Raw genomic sequence first — 19,102 nt, 5'->3', positions numbered from 1 at the left:
AGACTAATGGGTGGGTAGCAAATACAGTATGGATACACCAAAGGGATGATTCACATCACAGGCAGGATGGAGTGAGATGGCACAAGACCTCATTACACTACTCGGTGTGCAATTTAAAACTTATGAATTATTTCCGGAATTTTCCATTTAATATTTTCAGACTGAGGTTGACCACATGTAACTGAAATTATGGAAAGTGAAACCTTGGATGGGGGTGACTTCATAAGCTACCCCTTCTCTCTTTTGGTTTCCATTTGCATGGAATATCTTTTTCTATGCCTCACTTTCAGTCTATATATGTCCTTAAAGGTGAAGTGACTCTCTTGTAAGCAGAATATATTTGAATCCTGGTTTTTTGGGTTTTTTTAATCCATTCAGCCACCTTATGTCTTTTGATTGAGAAATGTAATCCACTCTTCACTCAAAGTAATCATTGACAAGTAAAGACTTATTACTGTCATTTTGTTGTTTCCTGGTTGTTTTATAGATCCTTTGCACCTTTCTTCCTCTCTTGCTTTCTTCCTTTGTGATCTGATGATTTTCTGCAGTCCTCTGATTTATCTTTTATGTATCTACCATAGGTTTTTTTACTTTGTAGTTACCACAGGCTTACATAAAGCATCTTATAAGTCTATTGTAAGCTGATAACTTTAATCATGTACAAAAACTCGGCACTTTTCCTCCCCTCCCACAAACATTTTTAGTATCACAGCTTACATCTTTTTACAGTGTATATCCATTAACAAGTTAATTGTAGCTAGAGTTTTAAATTTTTAACACTTTTGTCTTTTAACCTTTACTAGTGAGTTTTATACTTTCACAGGTTTTCATATTACTAATTAGCAGCTTTTCATTTCAGCCTGAAGACCTTGCTTTAGCATTTCTTGTGAGGCAGGTCTAGTGTACCCATATTATTCTGATTTATCTCCTGTGACAATCACTGAACAAGATCTTCAGAATCTTTTATAGTTTACAAAGTCTATGACTCTGAACTTAGCTCCACCTCTTACATTGATCCTTTCATTTCTGCTGATTACAGTTCAGGTATGTGAGGGGTAGCCTAAATTATGAAGATAATTTGAAGCCAATTAAATTAACTGTACCAGCAAATAAACAATGACTATTCATTTATTATAAGTGGTGCACTATTGCTTTAAAATTATGAGCATACAGGTCTAGTCTCAACTTCTTAAAAGCTCTATTTTTTAAAAAAATAAAAGAGTAACAGATACAAATATCCTTTTATTAACTAGTGGCACATTTATATTTAATCAATTAAATTAAAAGGATAATCAATCAAATATGCAAATTAAAGGATAAAAGAGACACCAACTTTTCCCATATTTTAATTACCATTATTGCACCAATACAGCATACGCTTTATATACATACATCTTAAACATTTTCAATTTTTCAGGAATTCAAATACATAATATATTATCCTCTTGAGAATACAAAGAACACAACATGGAAGAAGATTGAGAAAATAGATTCTCAGTATTTAGTCACTAGTGATTCTATAGACTTTCTTTTTAGTGTTTTCTATTGGAAATTTAAAATGTCCTGCCATGGCTCTGCAAGAATAGAGCTGCCTGGAAGAGGAGGCAATGAAAAATAATGGACCCAAAATTAGAAAAAGTTAAGAAGGAAATCCTAGAGAATAATATATTTTGAAACTAAACATAAAGACTCCCTTCAGCCAGTGTGTACACATTCAAATATGTGCTATGGGGCAAAATTACATCCTCCCATTTCAGCCTCAAAATTATTCATTAACAAACAAAATAGATAGTATTCACTCATCTGAGAAGTGGAACTCTCTTCACAGCATTGTATAAGGAATGGCGGAGCAGAGGGAAAGGAAAATGGTGGGAGAGCAACTTGCTTTGGAGATACCCTGGGTGATGGGGATCAAAGCCTTGGGCAAAACCTGTCACAAGTAAAGCTGTGACTCTCCAACTTCCTTCATAAATGACAATATATGTAATAGCAGCTTTCTATTGAAGAGCTAGATGAACTGAAAAAGAAATGTTTGTGGAAAAGGGCCAGATACCCAGGCAGCAAGGCAACGTGGGTACCACACAAGACTTAGTGCTTTTAACCTCTCTGCTCTACAAACCAGGTTAAAAACTCTAAAACCCTTCAACACTTAGGTCAAATAACAGGGCAAATACAAATTAATGCTGTGTATCAAATGCCAAAAGTAACTAGATGGAGCTGCAAGAAATTAAATATGTCTGTAGAATATAACATGGAAAACACAGTCTCTTGAACCTCTTTCACGGCAGAGACACCCACTGGTCAAAGATGTTGCATTATTCAACAAACAGAAAGGAATAGTGAAGGTGCCACCAACACAACCCTCTTATCATAGGAAGAGACATGTAAACACACAAGAGGGTGATGGAGCTGCACCCAGCACTAGATGTTCACTGAACAGGATAAGCCTGAAGGAGGCTATATAGTAGAGACCCAGGAAACAAATCTTTCTCCATACCTACCCCTATCAAAATTCTCAATTTATAAACACTGAGGTCAGCCTGTCCATTTTTAGAGTCCTGGGTTAGTGGAGAAGGAAGTTTCAAGGTTTTTGTTTCCCCTGAAATTGCTAACTAGGGCTTCACAAAGAGGCACACAAGGGTCATGAGATGATTCTGAAATAAGTTAAAGAATTTAAGAGATGGAGAAAAAATTTACAGATGTTAGAGGTCATTCCCTCTCAAATAAACACTGGCCTTTTGAGCCCTGCATACTGAGCCACAAGTATGATAAGATCCACTATTCCCCTACCTTGGTAGTAAGCAGGAGATAACAGATACTTTCTTGGCTGTACCACAAGTAACAACACAGGGGAGAGGTGTAAACCAGCTTGAATGCAATGGAGAAGCTATGAAAAAGATTGTCCAGTCATTTTGGTTCTGGGGAGGGAAGGGGTTCCTAACTTCCCGCACACATTGGTGCCCTCAGGTCATTTTTATTCCTCAGGTCTGTCCTTAATGTCTTGCCAATGCTATTCAGAACTGGACCCAGTTGGATGGCTGTGGTGCCTGGTTTGGAACAGAGCTGCAAGACAGGAAACAGAAAAAGCCAAAGATATATTATTAGGATAACTAACTACTCCATTCTTTACTTAATAGCTTCCAAGAAATTGCTGCCCAGAATTTCTGAAATCATCCTTCACGGCAATTCTACTTGCCAAGGCCTGAAATATCCTACTCAAACTTCATCCTTTCTTGTCCCACCATCCCCAGCACTGTTTCTTTCCCTAGAACTCCTGCAAAAAACTCTGTGTGACCAGCAAATCCCCTGGATTCCCAGATCAAGATTTCATTTGACTGCACATATCTTCTATACCCTAACTAAGAGTAAGCTGGTTACACTATATGCATTACCTGGATGCAGTGCTAAAGTCTCCCCACAAGTCATTGCTTGCAGAAACAGGAGCTGGTGCTGGTGTCGTGACAGGAGCAGGAGAATCCAAATCTAAAAGGATATCTGAATAAAGGTAAGAGAAGAAAAAAAGACAAGAGGAAACATAATAAAAACCCTGGAAATGAAAACTTATGTTCATACAAAAATCTGCACACAAATGTCACAGCAGTTTTATTCATAATAGCCAAAAACTGGAAACAATCAGATGTTCTTCCATTGGTGACAGTTAAACACACTGTGACATAGCCATAGCCATACCATTTACACTCTGCAATAAAAAGGAACAGACCTACTCAGCTAAAAAAAAAAAAAGGAATGAAATAATGTCTTTTGTAACAACTTGGATGGAGCTAGAGACTATTATCCTAAGCAAATAACTCAGGAATGGAAAAACAAATACCACATGTACACTCTAATAATTAGGAGCTAAACAGTGGGCACACACAGGCACACAAAGATGTAAAGGACATTGGAAAACAAGAAAAGGGAAGGTGGGAGGTAAAAATTTACCTATGAGGTACAATGAATACTATTCTGGTGATGGGCACATTAAAACCCCTGACTTAAGCATTATACAAGGTATCCATATAACAAAAACATTTATACCTCCTTAGTATTTTGAAATTTAAAAAAAAAGGAAGAGACTATTGATATACACAACTTGGATGAATCTCAAGAGAATTATACTGAATGGAAAAACCCAATCCCAAAAGGTTACATACTGTAGGATTCCATTTATTGAACATTCCTGAACTGACAAAATTGTAAAGATGAAGAACAGATTAGTGATTGCCAAGGGTTAGGGATGGGGGAAAGAATGCTGGGAGGGAGATGGGGTGTGGTTATAAAAGGGGACACAAAGGATCCTTGTAACAATGAAACTGTTCTGCAGCCTGACCACGATGGTGAATCCATGAAATTACACATGACAAAACTGCATAGAACAAATACACATATACACACACAAATGAGAACACATAAAACTGGTGAAATCAGAGTAAGACTGGATGATGGTATAAATGAAAATTTCCTGGTTGTGATATTTGACTATAGTTTTGCAAAATATTACCATTGAGGGAAACCAGGTAAAGGGTACACAGAATCTCTTGGTACTATTTCTTACAATTGCATGTGAATCTACAATTATCTCAAAATAAAAAGTTTAATTTAAAAACATAAAAAAATCTTATATACTATCGCCAGTGTCTTCTGGCAACACTTACCAAAAGAAGCAAGCTGAATCATTTTCACCACAAAAATTCCAGAAACAAAATGCTTACCCTGAGTAATCAATTCAACAACTTATCTGCACCATCCAATTTAAGTTAAAACTCCCAGACTCTAAACATCTGGTTCTCTAATCTTAGGAAAATTCCTCTCTCAGTTCTAATGTTCTCATTTTTCAAATGAGAAAATATAACTATATTTATTCTTTTTCCCATCAGATAATAAGAAAGAACAAAGGTATATATACGAACCCAGAAATAGTCTCCTTTTCTCTCAATTGCACTCGTGAAGAAATGGAAAGGATTAAGAAACAGCACTTACTGAATGGCTACTATGTTCCAAATACTGTGCTAGGTAGGTGCTGTCACATCATTTAACCCTCACAATCTGGGGTAGTTTTACATCTCCATTTTGCAGATAAGGAAACTGAGACTCAAGAACGTAAGTAATGTTTACCAAGTGCCTTCAAATATAAAGTAGCAGAGCCACAACAGAAATCTTGGTCTAACTGATTCACAGGCCTACCAGCATCAAACCACGGAACAACAAAGGAAACAGTCTTTTTAATAACCATGTTTCTGCCAAAGAACATACCAGATGCCATGACTCTCAGTTAACCAGAAAAGCCTTCATTCCTTGCCAGAGGCTGCCAGAATCACCTTGTCAGTATCAAGAGCCAGTTCGTGGCAAAACTTCAACCCTATCCTTAACAAACAGGTGTTATCCAATTAAAACATAAGATATCATTTCTCAAAGTTAGAAGTACTAGATTTACCTGCATCACTACCTCCATGGTTAGATTTTGGAATAGGTGGTGGGGTGACATGATTGCTGATGGCAACTGAGGAGGATGGTGGGGGAATAGTGACTTTGCCTCCAGGTGGGGGTGGGAGTAAGCTTAGGCCCCCAGCCCCTGTAGTCCTGGGCTTAGAAGCACCTCCTTTCTTGGTTGTAATGTTCTACGAAAGAAAAAGAGAGGGAGAGAGAGAGAAAGAGAGAGACATGTCACAGGTTTACAGAAACACAGGAAAATAAAATTTTAAAAAACCATACTTACTCCAATACTCAACTTGATGGTCTGTCCTTCCTTGAAGCCCAGATCCAACTTGGGACGAGTGTCCATTTCTTGAGATTCTTTGGAAATCTCAGATTCCTGTTTTACCCACCTTTGGGAACATAGTAAATTATCTTAATTTGGAATTCCCTGAAAGCAGTCTGACACACAAATTTGGGTGTATTTAGTTTATGCGAAATGGAATTCCAGAAAGCAGAATGAGAGACCACGAAGAGTGAGGAAGAAAGGAGGAAAAGCCAAGAAAGAGGACAACTGGGGTTCAACCCCACTAAGGACTCTCTGAGGAACCTTACAGAATGCTTACAGAATGTTCCTTCCAAAAGGAAGGTACATTTAGCAACCAATTCTGATCCCCTATGGTTGACGGCTGCCCCTGAAGAGCTGTCAGTTCCTTAGACCTTTCAGGTTACACCTCTGTGATAACTGGGCTTCCACAACTTCAGAGAGTCCTGAAGTCAAAAAGTGGTGGTATGCTTGCCCTTGCGGTAGGAAGCTGATGATATGCATAGTGCCGCCCACCACAGCTGCACCAAAATCAGGTGGGCTGAGGATTATGTTGCAGTAAGCACAAAATATGTCAGCTACATAAGGTAACCATATTTGCCCACAACTCCCCACATACCTCACATACAGCCCTATTACTATACACTTCCCTCCACCGCCTAAAAGTGAGGGCAGATTCCCCAGAGGAATAAACAAATGCATCATCTCAAACCACTGGACAAGAAATCTAAAACATATTCCAGGCTACAAGGAAAAGCAGCACAGAATAGATACAAAGATAACCTAAGGAAACAGAAGTGAATGGGGACATTTATATTTATAGTTTACCAAATAAACCAAAACATAAAAGAGACAATGCCCATTCAACTAAGAAGTAGCATTCCCATAAGCATTTAACCTGGTAACTAAGGACAAGCTTCACTCACTTGAAATGATCTTGCAAAGAGACATTAAAGTCAAAGGCATCTCCCCGATCTGCAAAGCCAATGCCAATGAAAGCACTGCGCCCTGAAAAAAAGGTAGGAAGACTCAGAATAGGAAGTGTCCCCTATGGCAAATTCTGCCCAATGAAAATATAACAGTCACCCTAATTAGATGAAGTTTATGAATGTGAAACATTTTCTCACAGACTAGGAGTCAGCAAACTACATACCCATGAGCCAAATCCTTCCATAGCTTGTTTTTGTAAATAAAGTTTTACTGGAACATAGACACATCAATTTGTTGACATATTGTCTATGGCTGCCTTCAAACTGCAAAAGTAAAACTGAGTAGTTGCAACAAAGATCATTTGACCTGCAAAACCTAAAATATCTGTCTCTGTTTGCCAACCTGTTATAGACCATGGAGAAAAGATTGAGAAATTACAGGCCTAGATATAGATGAGTCAAGACAGTCCCGCCAAAACTACCATAAACAATGGGCAAAATGAGTTATTTCCGTTGTTAGACATTATAAACTAAAATAAAATCTTAAGCCCTCCAGCCAACTGAATCAGCCCCTCTTGGCCAAGGAGACCCCAGAAAAACCTTAAAGCTGAGTTGCCGGCCATGAGGAAAAGAGTGGTCAGACATGCCTAGTTATGCCCCTTCTCTTTGGAGTTACTCTTTTTTTTTTTGAGACAGAGTCTCGCTTTGTTGCCCAGGCTAGAGTGAGTGCCGTGGCGTCAGCCTAGCTCACAGCAACCTCAAACTCCTGGGCTCGAGTGATCCTTCTGCCTCAGCCTCCCGAGTAGCTGGGACTACAGGCATGCGCCACCATGCCCGGCTAATTTTTTATATATATATCAGTTGGCCAATTAATTTCTTTCTATTTTATAGTAGAGACGGGGTCTCGCTCTTGCTCAGGCTGGTTTTGAACTCCTGACCTTGAGCAATCCGCCCGCCTCGGCCTCCCAAGAGCTAGGATTACAGGAGTGAGCCACAGCGCCGGGCCTGGAGTTACTCTTTGTAACAAGATATGAAATCATTAACAGGCCTAAGGCCATGTTAGACAAAGGTTAAGCCACAGCTGCAGGTCCTCAATTTTCTTAACACATCACTTGAGTCTGGTTGTGTCCTATGGCTTGTCTCCGATTAACAGACTTCCTTAACTTTTTGTGTGTGTGTGTGTGTGTGACAGAGTCTCACTCTGTCCCGGCTAGAGTACCCTGGTGTCAGCCTAGCTCACAGCAACCTCAAACTCCTGGGCTCAAGCGATCCTTCTGCCTCAGCCTCCCAAGTAGCTGGGACTATAGGCATGTGCCACCATGCCCAGCTAATTTTTTCTATATATTTTTAGTTAGTCAATTAATTTCTTTCCATTTTCAGTAGAGATGGGGTCTCACTCTTGCTCAGGCTGGTCTCGAACTCCTGAGCTCAAGCAATCCACCTGCCTCAGCCTCCCAGAGTGCTAGGATTATAGGCGTGAGCCACCGCACCCGGCCCTCAGACTTCCTTAACTTAAAACATTCATTCCAAGCCTTTAGACAAGGCTTCAGGCAAAGCTTCATTTTGATAACCAATTGCAAATCAAAAAATCTTTAAATCCACCTATAACCTGTAAGCCCACCCCCTGCCCCATGCCCTGCCTTTTCAGGACAAAATAATGTATGCTTTCCATGTCTTGATTTATTTTTACATGTAATTCCTATCTCCCTAAAATCAAACTATAACCCAACCACAGCGAGACTGCTTGCTTAAGGCTTCTTGGGCATGGCTCTCCAGGCCATCGTCACATATATTTGGCTCAGAATAAACCTCTTTAAGTTATTTTACAGAGTTTGGGAGTTTTTCCCTTGATAATATGCATTTTAATATGTTTAAGTCTATCTATGAATTATCACATCTTGAATTTGTGTTCATTTGTATTACAAATAACATGTTAATCCTTCTCCTTTAGCAACTATAGTAACTTTGGAAAAAGAGGAAGAAAATTAAGCAAACTGAAGTAAAATAAATGCAATCGCAACACACTTTCATCAAAGTGCACTGACTATTTTCCTAACTGCATTTCATTCAAAATCCAGATCCCTTACCAGTACCATCCTGGATCCGAATTACAAAGTAGCGGCTTGAATCTGTCACTGTCTCCACAGCAATCCCAGGATATTGTTCTACTGGTGCCTGAGCAAAGAGCTCCCCTGAGATAAGAAAAAGACTTCTTTGAGCAGAGGAAGCAAAAATGTAGAACTCCAATTAACAAATATTTCCATTCCAGTCCCCAACTTTAAGACACTTATAAAAGTACACCAAACCAATATCCTTAATGTCAGAGGGTCACCTGCACAGATTACCTGAAACTTTATCCTCGAGTTTGATATAGGCAATCTTTCCTTTTGAAGTGATGCGGAGGCGACCAGTCCAATCAGGCTGGTCTAATTTCCAGTCGGATGCCCTAGGATAGGAAAAGAGGAAGGCTCAGGCCTCGGGTCTATGTCTTTAACATACTAAAAACTACCCAGAATGTTGTGCCATATTTTTATTTCCCTGTCCTGGATCACCTATTCTTTCTACCTATTAAATAATCAACAAGAATAACTCACGATCTCCTCTATACAGATGCCTCATGCTAAACATAGCCCAAAGCAAGTAAAAGACAATGTTACTACTTGATTTTGGAGTCCAATACGCATCATTAGAAACATGTAAAAGTACAAATAAAAGCAATAAATAATAAAATGTCTCATAATGATACTATTTTCTTACTATAGATGATATTCTATATAACACTGCTTTACTAATCAAGTAACAGCAAAATCTACTAAATAAATATCCTGGGTAACAGCAGCCTTCCGAAATCACTAAACATATTTATCTTTCATAGAATTCAACCAATATTTACAATGCTTATGAAGTCACAGGCACTGTTGTGGGTGCTTGGGATACAACAGCAAATAAAGATTCCTGCCCTCATGAGGTTTACATTCTAACAGAAGATAGACAATAAAAAAGAAACAGTAAATAACATAATTAGCATCTTAGAAGGCGCTAAGTTCTAAGGTAAAAAGAAAATGTAGACGCAGATAAGGATTGAGGGGACAGTAGGAGAGTCTACTAGTTGCAGCATTCAAAAGGGTGGTTAGGGTAGGTCTCATTAAGAAGGTGAAATGTGGGCCAGCGCTGTGGTTCATGCCTGTAATCCTAGCACTCTGGGAGGTCTAGATGGGAGGATCGCTCAAGGTCAGGAGTTTGAGACCAGCCTGAGCCAGAGTGAGACCCTATCTCTACTAAAAATAGGAAGAAATTAATTGGCCATCTAAAAATATATAGAAAAAATTAGCCAGGCATGGTGGTGCATGCCTGTTCTGACTCAAAAAAAAAGAAAGTGAAATGTGAACAAAAGTGTAAAGCAAATGAGCATGTCACCCATGCAGATATCTGGGGGAAAGTATTCTAGGCATAGGGAACAGCTAGTGCAAAGATACTAAGGGAGTGAGGACAAGTGCCTGGTATGTTTGAAGGACAGCAAAGAAGCCACTGTAGTTAAAATAGAGTAGTAAGAGGTGGCAGAGAGAACAAAAGACCAGATCATGCAGGACCTTGTAGGCCATTTTAAGAACTTCAGCTTTACTCTCAGTGAAAAAGGAGCTATTACAGGTTTTCAGCAGATATGATCTCCCTTATATTTTAAAAGGATTACTATGTCTGCTGAATGGAGACAAGCTGTACAGACATGAGAACTGAAGCAGGGGGATTAGCCAAGAAACAAGTGTAGTAATCTAGAAAAGTCATAATGGTAGCAGAAGTGGCTAGATTCTGGATATATTAAGGTAAAAGCAGCAGGATTTTTAATGGATTAGATATGGGGTATAAAAGAAAAAGAGAAATCAAAGATGACTCCAAGGTTTTTAGCCTGAGCAAAGGAGTTGTCAATAATTGAGATGAGGAAGGCTATAGGTAGAGCATGTCTGGCAAGAAAGATCAGGGGTTCAGTTTTGGATATGCTGAGTTTGAGATATCTAATAGGTTTTCAAGAGAAGATGTAAAGCAAGTAGTATGAGACCGGAGTTCAGGAAAGAAATCTAGGCTGGAGATACAAATGTTCATGAAAACATTAGAAAACACTGGGCCAAGTGCAGTGGCTCACGCCTGTAATCCTAGCACTCTGGGAGGCCGAGGCAGGAGGATTGCTTGAGCTCAGGAGTTCAAGACCAACCTGAGCAAGAGCACAGTGCTCATGCCTGTAGTCCCAGCTACCTGGGAGGCTGAGGCAGGAGGATCGCTTGAGCCAAGGAGTTTGAGGTTGCTGTGAGCTAGGCTGATGCCACAGCACTCTAGCCCAGGCTAAAGACTGTCTCAAAAAAAAAAAAAAAAAAAAAAAACTGCGTATTTATAATCTGTGAATGAAATCTATGATATTATTTAGGACCAATTTTACAAAACATTTGCAATTTGTTCTCCCAGGTGTGTGGAAAAGGGAGGGCAAAGTAAAAGTTATCAATAATTCACCCCTTAGGAACCTAATGACTAATACTTGCAGGCTAAAAAAGCAAGAATGGGGTATATCTGAACAAGAATGAGTTTAACAATATGGTAAGCAAAAGGCTGAAAGGAAGAAAGTGAAAATTAAAACTAGTGCAGGTTTTGAACAGGATCTGTGAGATACATCCTTCTCATTCCCTTCCCTCTTGATGCCCTGCCCTAAAAATGCTTAAGTACCTGAATCTGATACAGATTAGAGTGCCCTAAAGGTACCCATATAGTACATTTTTTAAAATGAGTCATTACTTATTGTAGTCATCACAAGAGCTAGATGTTAAGTATAAATAGTGTATTAAAAATATTAGGAACAAGCCTACTAGATGTGTTTTTCTTGGACAAGTTCTTTATTTATCTTGTGTATCTAGTATCCAACATTTAACAAATTCTCACTAAATGGATGGATATTCACGGCAGCAAATTCACTCAGCCTTGAGCCTTAGTGCCTCTCCCACTCTAAGACCCAGCCTAAACAACTTCTGGTTTTGCTGGTCTTCTGACAATACTCTAAACTGACCTCACAAATTTTCATTTACTTTAGTAATAAAACTTTATATATAAATCATTATTGTGTTTCATAGGAAGATTCCATGTGTACCTTTTATTAAATCCTTACAGCAGCCATGTGAAATAGGCATGAAAAGCCTAACATATCTCTCTCTGACAAAAAGAAAACACAGTAAGTACTAATGCCAAACTTCAAAGTCTGGTATTTTTTTCATTACATTAAAACACACTAATAGTGCTCGCTTCGGCAGCACATATACTAAAATTGGAACGATACAGAGAAGAGACACGCAAATTCGTGAAGCGTTCCATATTTTTAAAATAAATTAAAAAAAATAAAAAAAAAATAAAAAAAAAAAAACACACTAATAGAATTTAATATTGATTAAGCTCGGAGAGGAGGATACTGATGAATAAAAAAAAAAAGTTTTATAAGTTAGAAAATCACTGTCTATCCATTTATAAGTTTCTCATCAACCTAAATTTTCTCTCTCATAGTCCAGAAGTCTGGGCGGTGAAAGTCTGGGAAAGGATAGCTTACACTAGGTAAATCAAAGACATTTATGCCCTTTGATCTTATCAGTTACTCGAAGGAGTCCTCCTACTTGCTAAAAAGCCCAGTTTGTCCTTTAATGGCAGCTAAAAGAATAAATCTGGTAAACAAGAAATATTAGGCAAACAAAAAGACTGAAAAGTAACATCTATCAAGCATCTATTATGCTCCAGGCATTATGCCCATTCTTGTGAAAATTAAAAGGATCTTGCAAACTAAGTGTTATTATATACATTTTTACCAATGAGGAAACCAATGTTCAAAACTTAAGTGATTTGCCAAAGGTAACACAGTAAATAAATGAAGAATCACAATTCAAGCTTAGTTCTGCTCTCTTCATTCACTATACTAAAAGAGTAACTGATGATAAAATGCTTCTGGGAGGCTAGAAAATGCCTATTGCATGGAAAACACAGAAAGATAATGGGGAAAGAATAAAAGGAAAAGTAAGATGCTTTGATAGCTCAGTGCAGTTAACTGACATAAGGAAAAAGGCTGTGAATAAACCACAAAATGAAGGGTGAGAAAGGGAAGGTGTTTTTAAAAGCTTGAAGGAAAAGAAAAAGAATACACTTCAATGTGTATCATATCCTTTAGGAAGTCTTAGCTCCTGAAGTTGGAAGTCATGAGCTATTTGACCTTATCGAACAGTTCAACCAATGCTCACCTATGTGATTAGGTTCATCTGTGTAATCTATTATACTAATTTCTTCTTTCAGTTGATATTCACAGGGTGCCCACCATGTGCCAGACACTGTGCTAGACCCTGGGAACACAACATTAAGAAAGACCTTAAGTTGTTCATAGTCTAGTGTGGAGAAAGAGGAGATTAAACAATCCATTACAATACAGAATGAAGAGTGCCTGTGACAGAGACAAGCATAGGGTGCTACGGAAAGTACAGAGAACACACCTAAGCCAGAATGGAAGGGTCAGGCAGGACTTTCCCAAGGAAGCTGATGTCTAAGATGAGTCATATAGTACCCATGACCACCATCAAAAAGCATGTTGATTCCTATGCATGGCCAATTTGGGGTCTAACTGAAAGCTTCTTGGAAGTAGAACTACCTCTTTGCTAAAAAGATACAACCCACAGGGTCCAGAGCACAGATTAGCAGGCACAAAGATACTGCCTCATGATGAATGAACCTCTGGTAAGGAGGCAAAATAATGGACACAAAGAGAGGATGATAAATGCCAAGATGAAAAATCATGATGGTGATGTGAGTCAGAGAGAGGAATAAGAACAGTATCTTATAACTGTTTTATAGTATTTCTTATATACTTTCATATCCATCATATGACTTCATTTACCCTCTAAAAAAACCCTTGTGAGGTACATATCAGAAAAGGTGTTATTTTCATTAACTTTTTTTTTCTATTTTACAGATTAGAAAACTGAGGCTTAGAGAGATTAAGAGATTTCTCCCTAAATTATACAGCTGTTAAGTGGCCAGGGCTCACACTCATTTTTCAGCATGTAACCCTCTTTCAACCACATAATGTCCTACAATATCCTCAGATCCTCACAATCACTGGATTACAAAGTGATTAGTTAAACCCTACAGAAAAAAAAATGCTGCTTTAATTTTGGAGGAAAAGGCTTTAGGAGAGGTTAAGAGAGGAAGTAGGAAAGGAAGATAGAAAACACTATATTAATCAAGAAAATATAATGAAAAGAAACAGGATGAACAATCACTGGAAAACTTATAATCGTAACCTCACCGGCAAAAGAGCTGAGGGAGAAACCAAACGGCGATGATATTTGGTGGCAAAACTGACAACAGTACAAAAGATAAAAGAGATCATCCAGACAGTGATACAATGGTTACCCACAAGTGTGCACAAGTATTGGATGTGTGTGTGTGTGAGAGAGAGAGAGAGAGAGAGAGAGAGAGAAAGGATGAGCATGACTAGGAGGATGCCTGGCTGAAGGACGCAGGAAGAGAGAACGGAAGGTGACCGGCGATGAAGCAGGCACGACTGGATGTGGATGATGGGGAGCAGAAGGGTGTCCTGGAAGGGTACGGGGGAGGAGGGGTGGCATGATGCAGGATGGTAATTAAAAAAAACAAAACAAAAAAAAAACAAAAACGGCGGAAACACTGACAGTCCAGAGTGAAGCTGGAGCAGGAGGACAGGGTGATGACAACCCAGGTGGGGAGGCTAGCAAGGTGACAACTCCGCGGCAGCAGTGGCAGGGACCGGCAGCGTGCTGAGAAGGAAACTGTCATCCCGACTAGGTACGCGTGTGCAGCAGTGCCTCGGGGTCAGTACCTGTAACCGCGGTTGGAGGCCCGGGGCGGAATGCGGTAGACGCTGACGTCCGGCTTCACACACAGCACAGACTCGTACTCCAACTCGGCCGCCATCTTGACTCCGCTGTCCGCGCCGCCAGGGGCGAGGCGTAGAACCGGGGGCGAGGCGTGGGGGCGGGGACTTGCGATACGTGACAACTTCCGCTTCCGACACTTCCGCGCGAGTTCAGTTTAATTCCCGAGATTAACCTCTTTGGTGACGCAGATTAGGGGAGCCATATTGAAACCTGGAAACGATGAGGCCGCACGGCTCACCATCTTGGGTAATGGCAAAGATACCTCCCAATGCGTGATTCACTTTATGGAAATATCTATTCCAAAGAGGTGCTGAGGGAAAGCGCCATCTTGCCGAGATCTCGGCAGGTGCCCGCAGTCCTCTGGGGGGACGAGGACCATCTTGAAACCTGGCGGATTATCTTCCAAGAGAGTCACTTCTTAACCGTAGTTTCCCGGAGGAGGAGGAGTATATCACCTGTCAGTAATCCCAGACTGGATACCAACGGTCATAGACACGGTGGATTTTAGCCCTCCAGAGTCTAAACGTTAAAAATACCCAGCCTGATTTATTGCCTACTAGCCAATTTTCCAAGACAGCACCTGTTCAAATATTTTGCCGCACTTTTAGCTTGTATTCTGATTATCTTTTTGGAAAATTTGACCCTGTTAAATAAACTAAATAAGATCAACTCAATTCCTGACAAATTTGAGGAGCATAGTGAACTAGTAGCCTCTATTTGCTTCCAGTTCTATTATAATGATACAATTTTATGGAGCTCTATAAATATGTTCTTTCTGCACTCCAAATGTAAATTTACCACAACACTAAACTTAAAAACTATTTGCTCACAAACGATAGCAAGTGGCAAAACCGAGATACGAACTCAAGTCTGTCTGACTACAAGAGCGGCAGTCTTCATCACTTTTCATGTTAACTGGTTGAAAATGTGCCTCTTATTTGTCTACCTAAGAAAGTGATGTCTTAAAATTCAATAAGAATGATTATATCTATCCCTAGCAAGGGTGTGGGGAATAGACTGCTTTCATACGCTATTGACAGGAATGTAAATTGATACAGCATTTTTGAAGGGAAATTTAGCAGAAATGATCAAAATATGAATTGTACATAACCTTTAATTTAGCAATTACATTAATAAGTATTTTAGAGAAATCCTTATATGCACAAAGTATGTACAATAATGTTTATTACAGTATTGTGTGTAACAATGAAAAAATGGAAAACAACATGAATGTCTATCAATAGGAAATGGTTAATGGCATATATATTTCTATGGGATGCTTTGCACTAGTTACAGGTAGATTTTATATGTATATGTGTGTACACACAGACATACAGATATTAAGGCCATTGAAAGAAAAGATTTTAAAAAACCTGTCAACTGCAAAAAACATATTGCATTATCAATTTGTGTCAAAACACACAAAAATTGTATGTGTACATGTAAAGCATTGAAAGGGTCTCAAAGAATATAGGGCTAAGTTTATAATGAGAATATAGGCCAGGTGGTGGCTCACGCCTGTAATCCTACCACTCTGGGAGGCCGAGGTGGGCGGATGAATCGAGGATCGCTAGAGGTCAGGAGTTGGAAACTAACCTGAGCAAGAGCGAAACCCCATGTCTACTATAAATAGAAAGAAATTAATTGGCAAATGTGGCACATGCCTGCAGTCCCAGCTACTCGGGAGGCTGAGGCAGAAGGATTGCTTGAGCCCAGGAGTTTGAGGTTGCTGTGAGGTAGGCTGGCGCCACGGCACTCACTCTAGCCTGGGCAACAAAGCGAGAGATCTGTCTCAAAAAAAAAAAAAAAAATATATATATATATATATATATATACATATATATATATATGATGAGAATATATGTAGCTAATATCTTCACTGAATACATGTAAAAAAGAGAAATAAAGACAGAAAAGTGGTCTATGACTTGTTCCTTATTTCTTACCCTATGATCTTATCTGAAGCCTTAGGTTATGTGACCACACCACATTGTACTTCCCGCCCCCCCCTTCTGTCAATAATTGCTGACAATCATTTATTAAGGATTCTGGTTTCTGGTTCGCCTTCTTACTCGTGTACACTCTTCCTCTCCTCCCAAATCTTGCCATCCTCTTAGAGACTGCCATATAGTTAACTCTTCCTAGTCACATAATCCCCTGACCTAAATCTAATCCTCTTAATCTCTATTCCACCTCACCTCCTTGCCTCTCACAGGACTTTTTTATCACCCAAAATGGCTCCATTTCTGAAATCTTGGACTCTAATATCTGCCCTATCACAAATGCTTATCCTAACTTTTGTCATCACTGTAGTCCCATTACATCATGTTCTGCACACCTTAACTTTCTCTTTATTCCTACCTTCTCCCTGTTCGAGCTATTCTCTTGCCCCCATCCTTAAGCTTCCTTTTCTCTGTCTTTCCATCACAACCAACTCAAAAGACTGCAGTTATATATATGACAACCATCCACCTCTGTTATTCCCCAACAGCAAATCACACAATTATAAAGATTGATGTCCCTTGCTGGGCACGGTGGCTCACGCCTGTAATCCTAGCACTCTGGGAGGCCAAGGTGGGTGGATCGCTCAAGGTCAGGAGTTTGAAACCAGCCTAAGCAAGAGCAAGACCCCATCTCTACTAAAAATAGAAAGAAATTAATTGGCCAACTAAAAATATATAGAAAAAATGAGCCAGGCATGGTGGTGCATGCCTGTAGTCCCAGCTACTCAGGAGGCTGAGGCAGAAGGATTGCTTGATCCCAGGAGTTTGAGGTTGCTGTGAGCTAGGCTGATGCCACGGCACTCTAGCCCAGGCACCAGAGTGTAAGAAAAAAAAAAAAAAAAAAGATTGATGTCCCTAAAAGCTTATGGTTTGAGTTTCAGTTTTGCCCTTAACACCCAGATTTGCCATTGCTAGTTTTTATTCTCATTCCTTTAGAGGGTTGTTCCAAATATTGCTGCTCTTTGCAAGCCTTCAATTCTAAGCCTTCTCTTCTTTCTTGACAGATAAATTATCTTACCACATCCCTAAGAAAATAGAATTTGTGTGAACTCTCTCAATTTAATGCCACCCAGCTGGTCTTAGTCCTATCTGCATCTTTACCTATTCTTTCTCCTATCCACTTGTGAGTGCCCTGGATTCTCTACTCCCCAACCTCCTCAGGGGCCTGGCTCTATCAGTTATTTTCTTTCTTTCTTGTATCTTTTTTTTAAAGCTAAAGAATTACTTTTCTTTTTTCTCAGATGGAGTCTCACTTTGTTGCCCAGACTAGGGTGCAGTGATGTCATCATAGCTCACTGCAACCTCAAAATCGTGGGCTAAGCTATCCTTTTGCCTCAGCCTCCAGAGTAGCTTGGAATATAGGCCCACACCGGCACATCTGGCTAATATTTTTTCTATTTCTTTTTCTTTTCTTTTTTTTTTTTTTTTTTTTTTTGGTAGAGATAGGGTCTCACTATGTTGATCAGGCTAGTCTCAAGCTCCTGGCCTCAAGTGATCCTCTCACCTCGGCCTCCCAAAGTGCTAGGATTACAGGTGAGAATTACTGTGCCCAGTCTAATTTTTTTATTTTAATAGATTTAGGGGATACAAATTGAATACTATTACGTGTATATATTGTATAGTATTGGAATCTGGGTTTCCTGTATCTTAAAACTCCCATTTTCCATTTACCCCCTTCCCTGAGCATGTAAGCATATTCAAACCCTTAACCATCTCTTTTCTTCATATACATTTAAATTTCCCTTGTCTTACCATCTCTTAGTACAAATTTAAAGTTCTCTTGCTTCTCTATATCTTCTCTGAATACAGATTTAAAGTTCTCCACCTTTCACAGCCAATTACATATTAAGTATAGACTCGTTTCAACTTGCTCATCTTTTTAATTCTTAACTCACTACCCTCTCACCTTCTGCTTCTTCCACTCCATAATAGAGAAAACTATTGTCATTAAAATCACTAGTGGCCTTTGAATAAGCAAACCTAGTAGAATCATTTTATTTATCAATTTATTTAATATATTTTGTTTTTGTTCCCTCCATTCTGTTCTCATTACCCTAATTCAGGCCCTTATCTTCTCTCTCTTAGACTTGCTCTCTTTGCCAATTCACCCTACCTCTATTCTTGTCTTCATCCAATGTATCCTGTAGAAAAATCTACATCAAATTACTCCCCTTGCTCAAAAGTCTTCAATAATCAGGCCGGGCGCGGTGGCTCACGCCTGTAATCCTAGCTCTCTGGGAGGCCGAGGCGGGCGGATCGCTCAAGGTCAGGAGTTCAAAACCAGCCTGAGCAAGAGCGAGACCCCGTCTCTACTATAAATAGAAAGAAATTAATTGGCCAACTGATATATATATATAAAAAAAAAAAATTAGCCGGGCATGGTGGCACATGCCTGTAGTCCCAGCTACTCGGGAGGCTGAGGCAGAAGGATTGCTTGAGCCCAGGAGTTTGAGGTTGCTGTGAGCTAGGCTGACGCCATGGCACTCACTCTAGCCTGGGCAACAAAAC

The 19,102-nt window shown here is 39.5% G+C and overlaps 2 protein-coding genes and 1 pseudogene across 2 annotated transcripts in view; 2 read left to right on the top strand and 1 right to left on the bottom strand.

Moving 5' to 3' along the window:
• LOC142873416 (small ribosomal subunit protein uS13-like) overlaps window positions 1-19,102 on the top strand; it is a 379,862-nt gene that overhangs the window by 18,114 nt on the left and 342,646 nt on the right. The gene's annotated exons all lie outside the window — the stretch shown is intronic.
• Window positions 1,230-14,667, bottom strand: NECAP1 (NECAP endocytosis associated 1). Its single transcript, XM_012760675.2, has 8 exons — window positions 14,534-14,667; window positions 9,012-9,112; window positions 8,754-8,858; window positions 6,664-6,745; window positions 5,717-5,825; window positions 5,435-5,618; window positions 3,393-3,495; window positions 1,230-3,063 (listed from the first exon to the last, which is right to left on the bottom strand). The coding sequence occupies exons 1-8, from the start codon at window positions 14,626-14,628 to the stop codon at window positions 3,015-3,017; spliced, it is 828 nt and encodes a 275-aa protein (XP_012616129.1). The 5' UTR covers window positions 14,629-14,667; the 3' UTR covers window positions 1,230-3,014.
• On the top strand, window positions 11,939-12,021 carry LOC142873565 (uncharacterized; annotated as a pseudogene).

The sequence above is a fragment of the Microcebus murinus genome, chromosome 10 (assembly GCF_040939455.1).
Source record: "Microcebus murinus isolate Inina chromosome 10, M.murinus_Inina_mat1.0, whole genome shotgun sequence".
NCBI classification, from domain to species: domain Eukaryota; kingdom Metazoa; phylum Chordata; class Mammalia; order Primates; family Cheirogaleidae; genus Microcebus; species Microcebus murinus.
This window is presented reverse-complemented; position numbering and strand designations above follow the sequence as displayed.